At 43.0% G+C, this 17,548-nt stretch overlaps 1 protein-coding gene across 5 annotated transcripts in view; it reads right to left on the bottom strand.

Moving 5' to 3' along the window:
* sema6a (sema domain, transmembrane domain (TM), and cytoplasmic domain, (semaphorin) 6A) overlaps positions 1 to 17,548 on the bottom strand; it is a 126,230-nt gene that overhangs the window by 21,365 nt on the left and 87,317 nt on the right. For all 5 annotated transcript variants that reach the window (XM_053871013.1, XM_053871014.1, XM_053871017.1 and 2 more), the window contains 8 exons: positions 17,392 to 17,480; positions 15,788 to 16,005; positions 13,876 to 14,007; positions 11,556 to 11,711; positions 7,980 to 8,153; positions 5,699 to 5,839; positions 5,520 to 5,597; positions 197 to 255 (listed from right to left, as the gene is read on the bottom strand). In XM_053871013.1, coding sequence (XP_053726988.1) covers positions 197 to 255; positions 5,520 to 5,597; positions 5,699 to 5,839; positions 7,980 to 8,153; positions 11,556 to 11,711; positions 13,876 to 14,007; positions 15,788 to 16,005; positions 17,392 to 17,480 — 1,047 coding nt within the window. The remainder of the gene's footprint in view (positions 1 to 196; positions 256 to 5,519; positions 5,598 to 5,698; positions 5,840 to 7,979; positions 8,154 to 11,555; positions 11,712 to 13,875; positions 14,008 to 15,787; positions 16,006 to 17,391; positions 17,481 to 17,548) is intronic.

Genomic DNA, 17,548 nt, shown 5'->3' with positions numbered 1-17,548 from the left:
ACAGAAGAGGATGAGTGCTGAAAAGCGCAGATGGATGGAAATGGCTGAAAGAGGAGGATTGTGAGGATGGAACAGATGGGGAAGAGAAAGGTGACAAGAGCGGAGAAGGAAAGCGAAGTGGGAGACGGAGAAGAGAGGAATAGTAGGGGGGTTTAGAAGAGTGAAGGAAAGATGGGATAGAAGAGAGCCTGCTTACTTTGGCAGTCTCCCAGGCCATCTGTGTTGCCATGCTCCACGTCCTGCTCAAAGGCTGATCTGCGGGGGAACAGAGACATCATGGTCAGCAGCTGAAAACATTCCAGGCCATGAAGGCTCACCTCACTGTTGCAAAGCAATAGGAAAGAAGCTACAAAAACATCCTCACAAGCATCACATCCTATGCTTTCTCAATGAGTAGGATGAAGGAATTCTTTTGCTGGAACCAAATCAAAGAGCCCATTTCAGGAGCGCCGCAGGTGTGAACTTAAGAAGGATGCTGGAGTCTAAAAGCAGCACATTGTGAGCAGGCCTGAAACATATTGTCTCTGTTCATCACGATGGTCTTGCTTCTGTTGCTACGAAATCATCGAGGTTAAGTTAAGTTGTGAGGCCGCGGACCCAATTACGTGGGACTAGTCCGGAGCAGTGAGGGGCAACCAAGCCTGCGGGCCGGCATATGGTCCATGAGAAGTCTACGAATGAGGGCGAGAGAATTTAAGAGATGTAATAGCTCACAACTTGCACTGAGACCTGTTTTCTTCCTGAAAGACCACCAAGCAGTCTGTGGCGTGATCGGTGAAACAGAGCGGACCAACTGTCAAGCAGGATCACAGTCACGCATAGCAGCTTCTCACAGTCACCATTAACTCCTCCTTCTCGCTGCTGCCCGTCCACTTGCCTCTCACCTACTTCACCCACCGCTGGATGTAATTACAGCATGAAGACTAATTTTTCCCAAAACAAGTCTCCTGCACACATGTAGAAGGGTTGGTCAAACGTGCTTGTTATTCACGTGAAGCTTATATTCAATTGTTTAAGGGATTATGATGTGCTTATGCTGCTCTTGATCACCAGCCTGACTGCAATGATGACAAAGGTGTTTTCATATCTCAGCGTAATCAGCTTATCAGATTTGCTTTGCAGATTTAAACTTAGCCCAGTTTAAAAGAAGAAAAAAAAATCAGAGTCAGTGTTTAAGGCTGCTGTGGTTGTACTTGGATCAGCAATCCATGTTCTGTCTCATTGGCTGTTAAATGCGTGAAGCACAGTGTGGAAGGAGGTACAACATCAGTGCAGAATTCTGACCACATTTAGTCGCCCTTCTTCGTCGTCTCTCAGCATTTCTCAACAGGGGGTGCCACAGCAAATCGGCCTCCTCCACCTTGTCTAGTGCCTCCTTCTTGGGCAAACCTAACCTCTTCATGCCCTCATTTACAGTTCCACATGGGTCGTTGTTTTTCTCCCCTTCTGCTTTTACCTGGTATTTCTAACTCCAAAATTCTCTCCATGTGTCGCAACATCTAGCCTACCAAACTTTGTCTCAAAACATGAGCATCTTCACTCTACCACTTCTAACTGAGTTTCTTGACAGCTCTCACTGGTGTCCTGGAAAGCTTCTATCACAAATCCATCCATTCACTTGTCCCTACTGCTCCCCTTCCACCCTGTCTGCAATCTCCTCTTTACTTCCCCAATCTCTGTCCATTACTTTGGATGACTGGTGATCATGGCAACTTCTTCTCTACTTTCAAGGTCCTTATTTCTACCTTTACAACTTCTCCTTCTTCGTCCGACCAATTGGCGCATATTTCAAAATTGTCAGTCTCATCAGGACCGTTCCTTCCTCCTGCTCCTGGATTTCTTTTGAGAGGAAATCTTCATCCCAGTTTTCTTCTAGCAGTTTGCTTGAGTAGTTAATACATTGTTTTTGCAATAGCCCTTTATATTAATGCCTCTCTATGATGTATATCATGCATAGTAGGAAGAGTAGAATAGTAGGAATGTTTACAATCATGAACGACAACTTTAGACAAAGTTTCTGAAGTATAATATAATGCACAATTTAGGAAAAATAATGCCATTTGTAATAACATTTGGCTGTGTGGTTAGGATCAGGGTTAGGGTCTGGTTTAGGGTCCTAGAGTCTTTAACTAGATCAAGTTAGGTCCGCTACTTAAAATGCTTTATAAACCTTTTCATGAGTTACCAAATACGATGATGAACATTCATACAAATCCTATAAAGTCTTAATAATGCTCCATGATGTCTTATAAATGTTATAATCCACAATGCACTAACTTGTTACCATTTTTAGCTTTGGTTTGTTCACGACGACATGACATGTTTGACTGGAGTGGCACAATATTAACCGATCTTTGCATAACGGTGTCAAGACCTGTCCTGCTGGTGTGAAGATGAATTTAAGCAAATGAATCACACTCCAAATGTCTGACACGTGTGGAAGAGCTGTACGGATAAACTCTTTAAATCCCATGGATGAATCACAAACCTTCATGTATTTACATTATGGCACCGCGTGCAGTTCAGCGCAGGGTTTAAGATCCTGCTGTGACCTCAGACTGAAGATTTAAGACTGATCAAACTTGCTTCTGTCCATGACAGATCACATTTTATGTAATCTTGCATCACATGTGATTATTTTGAGCGATGGGTGGTTGCTCCGAGGGTCTGAAATGCAGGTCAGGCTTAATATGATTCATTAGTCATATCAGAAGTCTGTGGGCATCAGGGGATTTAACACACAGTACGTACAGCGTGAACCAGTGAGCTCAACGTCTGGCCTTCAGAGGACTCATGGCTTTGATTTACAAGCAGCAAACATGCACTTACAACTCATTCAGGGGGTAATAACACTGTTTATGTGAGTATGAAACCACAGAAGAAATGAGTGCCTTTTATGATTAACAAGTATAAATCAAACAGGCTTGTAACTTGTACACAAAATAAAAACAGAGGCTCATAAGCACTGACTGAACGTAGGGAGACCATATTGCAAGAGACCAGAGTCCAAGCTGTTTATAGGCAGTGGGCATAAGAGGCATAACTCTGCATGGGAAAGCTGGCACACAAGCACCAAGACCAGATGGAAGGAGAAAGAAGGGAAGGCGTGTGAGAGAAAGAGTCAAAAGAAAGACAGAAAATGGATAAAAATAGCCGTACGGCTGCAGAAGAGGCTGGCTCTGAGTTCATAAGGAAGGTCCAGTCTTGTCGGATAATGAGTACTAATAAAAATATCAATAACATTTTTCCTTGGGAGCAACTTCTGCAAATGCTTTCACCAGCCGACCTCAAACCCACAGATTTGACTCTGGCTAACAACCTTCACTCTTTCCCTTCGATACACAGCAAATTCATTCGCTCCTGCTCCACAGTGGAAACAGAATCGGAGCTGTCCCCTCATCTTGGCTTGTTAAAATAATAATAGGATTGGTTGTGTGTGTTTTTACGTGTGTGTGTGTGTGTGTATGGCTAGTTGTGTTGATGTATTGCAAGCCAGAGCAATCACTCTGCACCAGCAGGATCAAATCCATTCAACATCAAATAGCCACTAGAGCACTGGAGAGCTTTATTATGACTTCATCTGTTTAATGTGTTTTCCCACCACACGTCTCCATATGCTGTTTGTTCAGAAAGCATAATCTTGCCCCGTGACACAGCTACAGCCACAAATTACAGTTGCCATGATCACCAAGTGTTACCCATCCCGCGCGCTCCATCCCAAGCTCGGGGAAAACAACACTTTTCTTCCATTCAACCGTCCAAACGTCCACTACAGGCCATTTAACTTAAAAGTCACAGCTCAATTTTGGGAACGTAAAACGGTGTATTATGACAAAACGAACCACAGACTTTCATTTCGTACTGCAGTTTCATTGTTGAACCTGTTGGCCTTTTCCTTCCTATTTCTTTAAAGCTACTGAGAGTTGGAGGTGTTGACTGAAAGAAGATGGTAAGCCACCTGCTGAAGGGGGCCCTTTCACTTACAATGAATCGACGACATATATCCAAAACATCACAATTAAAATGGTTTAACACTTGGTGTGTGACTGCTTATGTTTTCATTCCGATGTTAGGTATGACTGAGCTATCTACCTGTCTTCATGGTGCTGTATCACCCTCCAGTGTTTGCTTTTCCATCTGGAATCCTGTTTCCAGTTTTCGAGAGGGTAAACACTTACTGCTTTTCTGTCTATGTCCACACATCTCACTCCAACAACTGGACCTAAACGTTTGTGTCACTCAAATGTCTTCTCCACACGACCATTAAATTCATTCATGAACTGGAAACCTCCAGCACCGTCCATCTCTGCAGTGGAAAACTGCAAAAGCTACGCAACCAGCACTGGACTATTAATTTCAAAGTATGTGAAACGGATATACAGAATGAAACAACTGGAATAATGTCATATTTCTTGCTGGTTCGGCTTTGTTGCTAGGTAACAGTGAATGGTTTGTTTACAAATGAATAGAGGAAGTGGTGTAGCAAACTTCATTTTTCTATCCTTCCAGCTATTTACACTCGGTTTTACGATACTGCACATATAAGTGTAGTTCAGTATAGATTAAACGCTTGCATATCGGAAAGAACACAATCACAATACATTCATTCACATTGCGGAAAAAGTGCCTATGTAGTCGCAGCTTAGTGAGTTTTGCTGATACAACAAATGTACTTCCATGAATGAAATCTATAAAGCGATTGATTTAGAAAAGCACCATTAAAAATTAAGATGGTTAGTGCCACAGTGGTAACAGTCACGTGCCAAGCAAATTGTCACCACCGACACCAAATGCCAGAGTTCAGCATGAGTTCAAATGTAAGCTGAGTATTCAACTTCCACTGAAAAGAAAACTTTGATTCAAAAGAGAATTTTTGAGTTGACGTGGCGGTGGTGTTAATAAGCTAAAGAGAGATGAGCAGCGTGCGGTTTAAATATCAGATAATCCAAATCAGAGGAGATGAATCAGCTGACTCGCCAGCTGATTCTCTCGGGCTGAGGTCGACATAAAATAGAATAACGCATTGAAATGAGTGTGACGTCCACAGAGGACTGGATTTCTTCCTGTAGAATGTCAAATATCAGCGAAATCACAAGATGTTCGTGTGACTGAGGGAAAGAGTTGGTGAGGGTAGATGGGCTGGATTCATTGAAAATAACACATTTAAAAAAGTCAGGGAAACTAAGATGTTTTTGGTTTCAGAATTAGAAATAGAAGCACAGTGGTTTAGGCATCGCCAGCGTGTTTAACAAAGCAGATTTCACACAGGACATGTAATTGTGTGTTGTGTGTTTACAACAGTCCTCGGCACCAAAATGGCCAGGTTTGGAAAACAAAACGTTAACTAACAAAGCGCCAGCTGCTTGCCAGCACAAATTCTGCAAATGATGTTTTGGAACGAAGCACAGAAGCCGTGGTCAGTACCCTTCATTTGACTTTTTGGAATTTGAGGCTCATTTTTTGGAATACACCTCCGTCCTGATAACCAAAAAATACCTTCTAGTTTACAGGTGACTTACTTGATGTTGCCCACCACTTGTCTGCAGGCTCCGTCTGACACCCAACCACAGTAAGGGTCCCGGGAGGCAATACAGGACCTAGAGCACACACACACCCACACACACAGCATTTCATTACACTTGTGCAACATATTGCACACAATCACATGTCTGACTCTCAAGAGAAACCAAGGCAGTACTTCTTGCATCTTCCGTGACGTTCACAGCGAGACAGTGGCACTTTAACCACACAGGAGGTGAAAGCGACCCACAGAGCGTGACTCTTGCTGTCGATTTGCATGCCGACGATGCGCTTGTCATCCACACCATCTATACTGCACCTGAGGGTAGAAATAAGTGAGAAGGTTTTGTAAGACCTTTGAGATATGATGCAAAAACACCAAGATAAAAAAAGTCATCAACAACAGGACACTACACTCACTGGCACTTTGTTTTGTTAACTGATACAACTAAAATGGTACAACTAAAATCATGCATACGGTGGATGCAGTCAGAACAATGACAGCCTTTTAATGGTAGTATTTGGAACAAGAAAAGTTGAGACACAAATAGAACATGTGTTGAACCATCAGCAGTACAATGCTGACCCAAAAGTTTCAGAGACCTTTAATGCAACTTCAGCCAAATAGGAAACCTATGCAGTGGAGTAAGAGGTCAATAAATGATCTACCAGCAGGGTACAAATGCAGCTGAATAAATACTGCTGTCAGGAGCACATTGGTACCTCATTTTTCATGATAAACTCCACATAGAGTCCATTGTAATATAGCTTTATTATGATATTTGATAATTCTCAATTAGATAACAGTGCACCAAATGAAGATTCCTAAAAGTTTGCTCAACTAAATCTGATGCTGAATGTGACTGTGTCTGTATGGAACAAATTAAACAGTATGTAAATGAAAGACCACTACAGTCCGATGCACCTCTTGACCAGGACGCCCCTTTAATTTTCTACACTAGGGTTTGTGATCTATAATTCTAGGCTGTCACCTTGTTGCAAAGCTAAAGTGGAGTGTGTTGAAACTGTAGAAGACCACCTATTAAAGGCTGTTCCTGACCATACAAGAGCATTGAGAGCAAAAAAACTGGCAGTCTAGAACAACACAAACACCACTTCAGTCAAGGACGCCGGGTCAGTGACTAGCTGGAAGATCAGCCGAGATAAAGAGGTTCACACAGATACAGCAGCGATAGCAGACAGATGGACCAAGTGAACATCAGTAATAGCACAGCACTTAACATAAAGACCCACCGATGCCCTCTCTTCCCCCAAGCGCCGTTCCCCTGTGACTCCATCCCTGCTCGTCTTTGTCTGCCCCACCTCGTGGCAGCCCACTTTAATCCCCCTGGGCGTGTCAAACATCCCTCTATCCCTTCTCTTCATCCTTTCCGCTCGGCATCTTAGCATCCCGCGCCCAGGATTAAAACCTCCCCTTTGCTGTTGCATTAACGTCCCCAATTATGGCTTACAGTCCGTCCACAGTGGGAAATGTACAGCAACTGGAAATGAGCGGCAGCCAAAGACAGGACAATGTGGGCAGAGTCTCTTACTGTAGTCTGGTCGAACCAGGTGGCCAGAATCAGACAAAGAGTGAGCGATAGAGGGTCTGAACTTCATCCCCTTCATAAGGCCTGCCACATGGCCACAGCCAGTTGGATAACCTCGAAAGCCCTGCCGTCAAGTTCTAAGCCGTCTTCCTCTTAACTGTCCAACACATTAGCTTTTTCTCCGCTCCGCTTGCTTCCATTCCATCTCTGCGGTCAGCACCTCTGTTCTTTCTTCCGCCTCTGTTTGCGTTTTTTTTCCCTTCATCCATTAGCTCGCAGCTAAATATTTGCTTTGGCGCTGTAACACTGTGGCTGTTTTTTTCTTCATTCTCTTTTACTCCTAGATACACAATATCGCTTGACTCTCTTGGCCACTGTGCAATACACAGACACACATACGAGCGCGTATCAAAAGCGGTGTAATGTATTAGAGAGAGAGAGCAACGGTTGGCACTGAAGACAAACACAGGCCTCAATGAGAGCGAGTGTGTGTGCAAGCGTGTGTTTCCTTTAATCAGCCACAATTCTGGAGAAGCCGGCCAGTGGTGTGGTCAGGAACCGCAGCGCAATGTTTCCCAGAGCCTTAGGGCTGATGTCTTTAATTTAACAGCTGCGGTCAGGCAGAGTGTAACCTGATAAAACTCTTTGAAATGATAGAGTATCCATCTGGTTGGCCCGCTTGACTAAATAACTTGGGTCAGGGGAACCAATGGGGTGGCTGGGTTGGCTCTGGGACACAGGTTTCCTTCATCTATATATATCTATCTCTCTCTCTCTCTCTCTCTCTCTCTCTCTATATATATATATATATATATATATATATATATATACACGTGATACAGTTAGTCTTCAGTAATAGTAAGCAATAAATAAAAGTAGCGATAGCAATAAAAGAGTAGAGAAACCTACTTGTCGGGGTTGTAGACGTTGAGCTCCTCCAGAAACAGGCTATCATTGAGGAAGCCTTTGTTCATCTTGGCGAGGAACTTCAGGATTATTCCCTTCTCTGATCCCAGGAAGACCACGGTGTGGTTCTTGTGTGGACCGGCCTCATTGTCCACCGCAATTCGGGTCAGCCGATACCTAAGATTTAAGAGCATCAAAGCGATTCAATTGACTTGCCATCCAATATGTACCACTGCATTGAAGAGCAAACAGTGAAGGTGACTCATTTTAGGATGATGCAGACCTGCTGAATTGCTGTTTAAACTGATTCAAAAGTTCCATATGTTAGGACCGGCATCACGCAAAATTTGCTGACAAAGCCAAGAAATGTTCTTCTGAATTAATTGACAGCCGTCGATCAAACAGTTTGGCTCAGCATCAAATGGTGTGAATTATATCAACAGTTCCTAATAAAATCTGACTTTGGGTCTTTTTCCTTTGGTGTCTCCCATAAGGTATTGCCACAGCAGGTCACCGTCCTCCACCTTAACCACCTTAATCACACCTCCTAGTCACACCTTCTTGACTACACCTCATTGGTTGTCTTTCTCTTCCTCTACTGTATCGCTAACATTATTCACAAATAATATTTATAATACATAGTCTCTCTTCGCCATGAGTCCAAACCACTGGGTCTCCCTCACTGCGTCTCCAAACATATAAGAAATTTATTCAAATATGTATTTGCAATATACAATTCCTAATAAGCGTATATTCTGCGGCAGAATTTTGCAGCAGACACTTTCTAAGATGATGATTTTTAGCTCTAGAACATTGAGGAAAAGTGAGACGCATATTTAAAAGCATCTACATCGTGGTTTGATGATGCAACAAGTTCTGCTCTGTCAATCCACTGCAGGCTCAAGCAGAGGCACTTCAAAACTAAAGGACACGTATCCAAGCATAAGTGCTTATTATGCTAATACTTGTATCATGTTTTTTTAATATAAGGCTAAAGGAAGTGAATATTAAACAGTTGAGCTTTCTGGGAAATCGTACAAGTCCACTCTGCCCTGCTCTTAGCTCCTTAATAGTCCACTCACGGGCCCATGTTGGACTTGCAACAATATTCCATGAACATTTTGTACAGTAGATTTCGGAAATGGGATCATGTCGACATAAATGAGGGAATTAAATATGGTGCGCAGGGGGGCAGGGGATGAGCCTTGTTTCAGGCCGCAACATGTTCAGGATGCACCATGTGTAAGATGGTACAGGCAACAGAATTACATCAGAACATAAACCCTTCCTATAACAAGTCTGTTCTACTCGAATGTTGCTTCTATTCTCAAGATGTTTTCAGTCTGGCAATTGATCAACAAAACACGTCCAGCCTTCCTGCGTCACAGAAAGATCTTTCACTGGCAACAGAACACGTTGGACACTGAAGCCTTGACATCCATTTGGGTCCGAATGGAATGAAAGAACTGATGAAGCTTGACTTGCAAATCCGCTTTTTCCACAGCTATGCTAACTGCACCCCTCTTTTTTGTTATTTGTTAACATTCTAGTTGAATTATAGCGTGTTGCCTCGCGATTACATGTTCTGAAATACTAAACGCCCAAGAACTGTAATAGAAAGTGACTGTACATGTTTTGTGTATGAGTTATGCAACATATTCTAACTCCTCATGAGAATGAGGGAGACAGTCAATGAGGTTCATGGACATCATGAAGGCGGAGCAGAAGAGAATCGGAGTGACAAGACAGGCTGGGGTGGAGGAGGCTGACTCGCTGTGGCAAGCCCTGATGGGAAATGTTGAAAGACAAGATATTGATGATCAGCAAGTGTTTCCCCTCACACAGCGTTTCTTGAACGTCACAAAGAAAGGTTGGGGTTATGGTGTGTGATGCTGGTGATCACCAGCTCTCTTGTGATGTCACTTTGCAAAGAGTCCCTTTTGTGTCCATGAGTTTAACCAAGTTCCAGATCACAGGAAGATGCTTGTGTATAGACCACGACTAGAGTTGAGGGGAGTTGTGGGCTGATGGCACACCCCCTGGACAAAAAACATCTTCCCCTTGTACACTACATTTTGGAACTTTAATGTTACGATCTTTAGGCCAAAAAAAGGAATCAATATGGGTGGATGTCTTATATCGCTCTACCCCACACAGCAAACCACAGCAACAGTTGTCAATGACAATTGTCAACATGGCAGCCCACAACGCTCGCAACACAATATTATTGCTATAATGAAATAACCAACTTTAATTCAAATTTCAACCGGTTAATTCGTATTGCTCAAAAATAAATACTCATGTTGCTGTGGAGCGACAGGTTGCAGATTTGGACTTTAAAATGAACTTTAATGCACGGAATTGATAAGCAACTTTTTTCTCAACAATCTAAGATTGAAGAAAAAACGTGACACTTTCAACTCAGCTAATGTCATCAACCACTAAACATGATGTGACATCAATTATTTTGTTTTATTAGGCGTTGGACTGTCAGTGAAACACTGCCAATGGCATCAGGAAGTGAAGTGGGAAGGGAAACACTGGATACAATTCAAAGCTTAATGCACCAACATGCAAAGTGAAAGGCTTGCCTTGTTTATGTCTCTTTTTTTTAAACTAGCGTAACGTGTTTAATACTGTTTAGTGTGTTGGTTTTAAAAGCTTTTTCGAATGACAGCTGTGTTCCGGAACACAGTGTCACCTCTGTCGAAGCGCTTCACTTCTCTAAATATACATGCTCCTCTTGAATTCAACCTTACACGTTTGACCTCTGTCAATGTGTGGCTTGTCTCTATTTTTTGCTGACTTTAATGCAATAAACACAGAGCTATAATCGTCTCACACGACACAGATGTTTCTTGCAAACGCGTCACTAACTTTAACTACTTCCTAATTAAGTAGTTATTTATCCATTCAATTGTCTTGTTTCTCTCTCCCCAGGGAGCTGGAGTCAACTGTTGTTGAGCAGTCAATGGCAGCAGATCTATGGCTTGCTTAACACAGGCGACTCATACTTATGGATACTCAGAGAACCTGAAGTTATACTTCCCAACATTACGCAGAAGGATTTCCCCTGAGCAGGGTTCAAAGTGGGGACAGTATCGCTATGATGACTAACAACTAAATACAATGAATTTGCCAAAGCACATTGAGTCATGCAGATGGAACAAGAACAGCATCGATGGTCTTGAACAGACGATTTTAAGGAGCAGCCCCATAACTCCATAACAATGAACCCCTCATACCGACTACCTCAAGCAATTTAAAGCAAACCTTTGCAAAGACCTGTTCAATTCCAGTTCCACAGAAACAGATTGTCCGACCAAAAATGTCTCTTAACAGTAGCAATACAGAATACTTTACTTTGTATTGGCCACATTCCGACGTGGTCTCTGAAAGCACAAGAGGAAAGTCGATGAATGTTTCCTTTGCCGCAGAGAAAATGGGTCACCGGCTGGTTTGTGGTGGAGGACTACAGCGTTTTAATGAGCCTGGCTCTCGGAGCAGCACTTCACCTAATTATTGTTCTGGTCTGAAGAGGCTCGTAGACCTCTGATGACACGAGCGTGTAATACTCACCGAACCATGGTCTTCAAGAACCAGGGCCGGTTAGCGATGGAGGGCACAGCCTCGTCCATCAAAGGATGCATCTTGATAAAGTTCAGCGTGTCATCGGGAAACTCGTTGGACACCTTGTACCTCTCCATGGACCAAGTCCCCGCACAGTTTCCAGGCCTGTAAAAGCAGAGAGGGGCGATGAGAGAAAGAAGGAGCGGAGGGCTGGAATAGCAAGACATGCACAAAAGAGAGTGGAACAGCAATTTTGGACAGCAGGAACTTTAATACAAGACAGAAAGTTCGGAGAATCAATGCGGAGTCAGAGTTAAATTATGAAACTTTTACCCTTTGGAAAGTCCGGTGGAAAATAGATGTCTTGCTTTTCATGGGCCATTGCGGCATCCTTTCTATCTGGCCATTTTACAAGGAGTATGGGATGAGCTTGTAAAAGAGAAACTGCTTTTGATAGCACATCTCGCTTGCAAGTATCTCACCTCTCTGAGCTTGTAAAACCTTTTTACAGCAAAGAGTCTGAAAACCCGCCAAATCACATTATCTTCAACAGGTCTTGGAAGCTTTTGTGGTCTTGGAAGCCTCATATCAAGTGAGAACTAAACTTGAACTTCATTATTTTGAGGACAGGTCATGTGATATTAGAGGAATGGTGTCCGTCAGAGGAGTCGTCCCACGGCGTTGCAAATTCCACTACCATTCATGCAAAGGGGAAGAGGTGACTTTCAAAGACAAGAGCTCCCTTTTGATTTGGCTTTTATGAAAACACGCGACGCTGCCAAAAGATTCAAACTGCAGAAGTGTGAAAAGCTATAAACGCCTTTAAACACTTTCCTTAAAGGTAAACTGTAAAACTCCCAAAGTTAATGGCCTTCAATTAGGGGTTTCCATTTTCAGAGTCATTTGTCATCATAAATAAAGGCCGTTTCAGCGGGTGCTTTAACATTCTACAGCTTTATAACCATGTTTATGTCTGCAGACATATGGCGCACTGGAGAACCAGAGCGGACATTTAGAAACACAAAAATGTGTAAATGATTCAGAGAACACATGGAGGAACAGCTCGCGGCGCTGGACCAGGGTGGCATTGAACTCACCGTCTGCTTGTAACAGACAGTGAGAATTTAATGGTTGGGTGAGCAAATCGTTGGCTTTCTATAGAGCTTTTAAAGTAAGTTTTATTTGTCTATTCCTTTATCAAAGTCACTCTGAAACCCAACATTTCAATCAAGAAGCTCCAGCCAGCCCACCTTTATTGAACATGTGAAAGGAAACACAGGATAGAGAGAAACAAGTCACGAACCATTGCGTTTCAACTCATTCAAAAACATGCTGCAGATTCAGCAATGACAGTTTTATTACAGTGTTATTGAAATGAAATGAACATGGGTAGGCTGACCTCTGATTTATTCTTCTGCCCTCTAGCTAAGCTCTTTTCATTGATATAACTCGCCCTTTACATGACATGCTTTGCCTGTGAGTGAGAACAAAGCAAAGACTGATTCAGAATTCATTGTGGTTGTGGTTCTGGGCATGGAGAAATCCAGTTTTTGCCAATGGGGTGACCTCAGTCCAGATGTTGGGGGGGATGACAAGCCAAGGCACAAGTGCTTGATCGCAGTTTTTTTTTTTTCCCTACCGAACCGAGAAAGAGATTCCTGTCTTTGGATGGCTCCTGAGATGGAAAATAGTTGGGTCCACCTTGGTCCCAGATGTTATGGGAACCACCTTCCAGCCTCACCACCAACTCTCCATCACTAACACACCAGTTCAGACTCTGAAGTCAGAACTGAACTAGCAAATGGCAACAGCCAGCCACAATTTGAAATTGAAAATTCACACCAGCAAGTGCAGTGTGTAAATTCCAAACCACTGAGAAGCACATTAAAAGAAAAAAAAAAATCTTCGGAGCCGCTCCTACAAACACATAGAGCACCACCGATTATTGTGGCCCGGATCTTTGTAGTAAATCAGCTCATTTCTGGAGGAGCAGCTCTTAGTGCTCTAATTAGCCAACGATAGATGGAAGATTGATCAGGCCGCTGCATTTGTGGAATTAGCCAGCCATCTGTAAAATGATCTCACGCTTCATTTGGTGATACCCAGCCTTTCTTTGATGCGGCCGCGTGTGGGGGAGCAAGGTGAGGTAATGTGTTAACAGGGAAAAGAGAGGCCAGATCTGTGTGCATCTGAGTGTGCGGGTGTGACGCAGCCAAGCAATGCAATCCAAGAGTCTACATCAAGGAGGAGCGTCTTGACACGAAGGAAAACCGACTTACAATATATTTAAAACCACCAATTTGCGCATGCGCACTCATAAATTACCAACCTTGGCTTCGGAACCTTGTCTTCGGGAAAAGGTGTCCAAGTAGAGTCTGGCGATTTCTGCTCTTTGAAACGGCCGGTAAATGTGTTGGCCACCTCGGCCATGTCGTAAGCGCACACCGCTGAGCCAGGGATACTGCAACACACACACACAAAATAATCATCACTCACTGAGCAGAACACATCACACACACACACGTTGCCAAGTTGGACATTCACCAGGAGACAGATAATGGGTTCCGTGTTGGATTCCAGCGCCATCTCAGAAGAATGTTGCACATGCAACCAAGGTTACCACATACAATAGAAATGTAGCAATATGCTACACAATGTATGTATGTAACATTTTTCTTCTTCATACCACACTCATTTGCCATAGCTGTTTGTTGTTGTGTGTGGGCCACCTATTTACCAAACAATGAATCAGGTGAACATCCTCGATAAGTTACTGAAGTTTAACTCCTTCATATCACTGCTTACACTTCTATTTAGTGATAGATTCCCCAACTTTGCCCTCTATTCTAGGGTTTCCCAAAAGCCTGAAGGCAGTGGAGTTCATCTCCAGTGCGCAGTGGGGGGAAAAATGTGAGTGACAGACGGTTGAGTTATTTCTTTTCACCCAAGTGGGAAAAAGTCACGACTGTCTGAGGAATCAATGCATAGCACGTCGTTGAGTCATAATTCCGAAATAAAAATCTGAGATGTTTGTTCTCTTTCAGACTTGGATTAAAACGCCTTTCTTTTTGGGACATTCTGGCTGTTGCATCATGGGTTTAAACTCATCTCGTAGACAATGGCGAGACGGCGCGCACAAGGGCAGCATTATACCGGACAAGGTCAGAGAACTTTTCATTTTGGTCTTCGATAATAAATTACAGTAATAGCCTGCACAACGGGACGTGTACCAGAGTCGGACAGGCATATGTCTGTTTATAGTGGACGGCAAAAAAAGCAGATGAAAGGCGATTAAAGGGTCATTCAATAAGGAAGAATGGATGAATCCAAACTGGCAATTCCATGTGAAAAACCGTGCTCTGAATCTCTTCGCTCTAATTTCACCCGCGCAAAATGGAAAATTAATGCCGCTTATAGAAATTTTCAAAGGCGCTGCTCCATTGGGTTTTAATGTCCATTATCCATGCTCAATTGCATTGTCACAAGCAATTGTCTTATCTGCTCAAAAGGCAGCCATAAAATGGAAAATTACAATATGTGCACGCTATCAAGTCCAGCTCAATGGCTTTGTGGTAATTTTTTAATTTAGATAACAACTCCTACTGCCGGGGAATATGGCTTGGCTAAAGTGGGGCAGGAACCTTGTGTCTGAGTTTGCAAGTCTGTCTACAGTCATAGGGTCCAGCGACGGGAGGTTGTTCCAGCTCCAGTTAAGACAAACTTCTTCAGGGATTTTTCACTTTTGTACTATGATCACTTTTTCTGTCATATGCTATGATTATATTACTATCATTTAAGTTCCAAACATTCCATTTATCCCCACAAAGGAATTCAAAATGACTAATGTCTAATCTGTAAATGCCAATGTAAATTACACACCATATTTTATGTGTTTCAATTTAACTTCCAATTCAGCAAATAAATTATGAGGAAATTTTGGAGGATCATAACCTGACTGAAACATGCTTCTATATTTTTCCTATTAAAATCATCATCAACGTTTGACCTTAGAAGTGAATGATGATAAAAACCAAAGCATCAACATGAAAAACCCTGATGGTGACTCTTCCGACATTTATAAATGTCAACCACAATGGAGCTCTTAGACGGATAATTGGGCAGATTAGAGAAAAACACGAGACGACAGGCGTGTGAATTCACAGCTGGGAGGGAAGCCCTGTTGATGCTTAATCCGACATGACTTATCGACCTTAACAAAAAGATGGGCTTCAAGAGTCTACCTGTTGTATGGCGTGGAGAAAGTTGCCATGACGACGTCCCTCCCGTTGATGTGGATGACATCTGTCACCGCCTGCAGGATGTTGAAGTAGAAGTGGGAGTCGCCGGGGATGGAGCAGTTGAGCCGGGACTTGAGGAATGACGTCCACTGCTTCTCCAGGACTCGAGGGGAGCCGCCGCGGTCGTTCTTGCAGACCCTGGCCACTCGAGGGAACACCACCTGAACAACATCATAGTTAAGTATGTGGTCCAGCTGTTGACAGGTGAAATACTATACATAAATAAATTAAGTTATTGGTGAACTGCATTGAAACGTGAGGTACCTTGTGTATTAAAGATACATTGTTAGACGTATAACTTCTCTTTGAATTTAAAATACCATTTCTAATACAGTACCACAACTTCTCCTGCCCTGCACACAACCCTGCTCGCCTTCTTTTCAGATGATTGAGCTGCTGATTTGTATTCATGAACAGCTCGACACATAACTGTCATATCTGGCAGGGAATCCATTCTTCCTCAGGTTCTGGCTGCCGCCCTTTGGTTCTGATCTTCCCCTGCCATCTCTTCAATCCTCTGGTGAATTTGCCAAGTTCTTTTTGAACAGAAGATTCCACTCAGCATTTATTTTTTTTGCTGCTGTTCCTACAGGTGTGCCGTTGTCTTATTTCAAGGCGTCTTACAGCAACAAAAAAGAGCAGATAAATACTCAAAAATGTAAAAAGAATAGTACAAGGTCTAATAAAGTGTCGCTAGTTTTAGCGCTCCAAACACGAAATTTCAAGTACGACATATATGTATATACAGTCCATTTCATTAAGTTTTCAAAGATTTTCCATGAATGTTTGTGTTGTGTTCACATCCTCACACGTGCTCCCCAGTTACATAATAAGTCACATTTCGATGAGTATCAAACCAGAAATCTCGTCTGATCACACGAGATGAAAGGAAGCACACAAAAAAAGGAACCATCATAACACAGCATGGAAGTGGACATCGATAATGGCAGTCTCGCGTGTCAGTTTAGTGATAAAAAACCATTATAACTAAATGACAGGAACACGATAGCTGCCGGTGGGAACTGGATGGCGCTTGGCTGCTGACATTCTGTCTTGTCGTCACAAAGTCTGTGTTGGTAGTCCGGCAAGATGGCAGTCATATTAGCGTCCGCCTCGAAGGTGAGACAACGAAACATATTTAATGCCACCACTGGTATTTGACCTCTACATTTCACACATTTTTGTGGCAACAGCTGCTGCAGCATCGTGTTTTTTTTATTAAATCCACTTTCTACCACCCGACTCCAGCCAACTTCTCTAAGATTTGGGGTGGAATGCTGAACATTCCGCTCGACCGGCAGCTATATCGGTGGCCTATTTTTACCTAAATGGGATCCACAGGAGTTCTTTCAAATGTCTATTTCAGTTCTTGCATCCTGCCTGTTGTTTATCTCTAGCTGGAAGCCACTTGGCCTTGTTACAGCTGCTGAAAGCCTCCATCCAGTCTTGTGATACACCCATATCCTGTGAGCTTCCTCCGGCCCTCCTTGGTAAATAGGAAGTCACCTCTGATTAAAGTTCAAACAGTGGCTGAAGAACCGGCTCACCTTTCCCATTGTGTTGTACTCCATCGCAATCTCCCGGAAGAAGAAGTAGATGAAGTCTCCGTAATTAACTGCCTGGACAAAATAGGGCTCTGGAGGAGAAAAGAGTGGTAATAAAACATGACAACGTGACGTTACGCCGTGACAAAACAATTGTGAC

The sequence above is a fragment of the Synchiropus splendidus genome, chromosome 7, assembly GCF_027744825.2.
Source record: "Synchiropus splendidus isolate RoL2022-P1 chromosome 7, RoL_Sspl_1.0, whole genome shotgun sequence".
In the NCBI taxonomy this organism is placed as follows: Eukaryota; Metazoa; Chordata; class Actinopteri; order Syngnathiformes; family Callionymidae; genus Synchiropus; species Synchiropus splendidus.
This window is presented reverse-complemented; position numbering and strand designations above follow the sequence as displayed.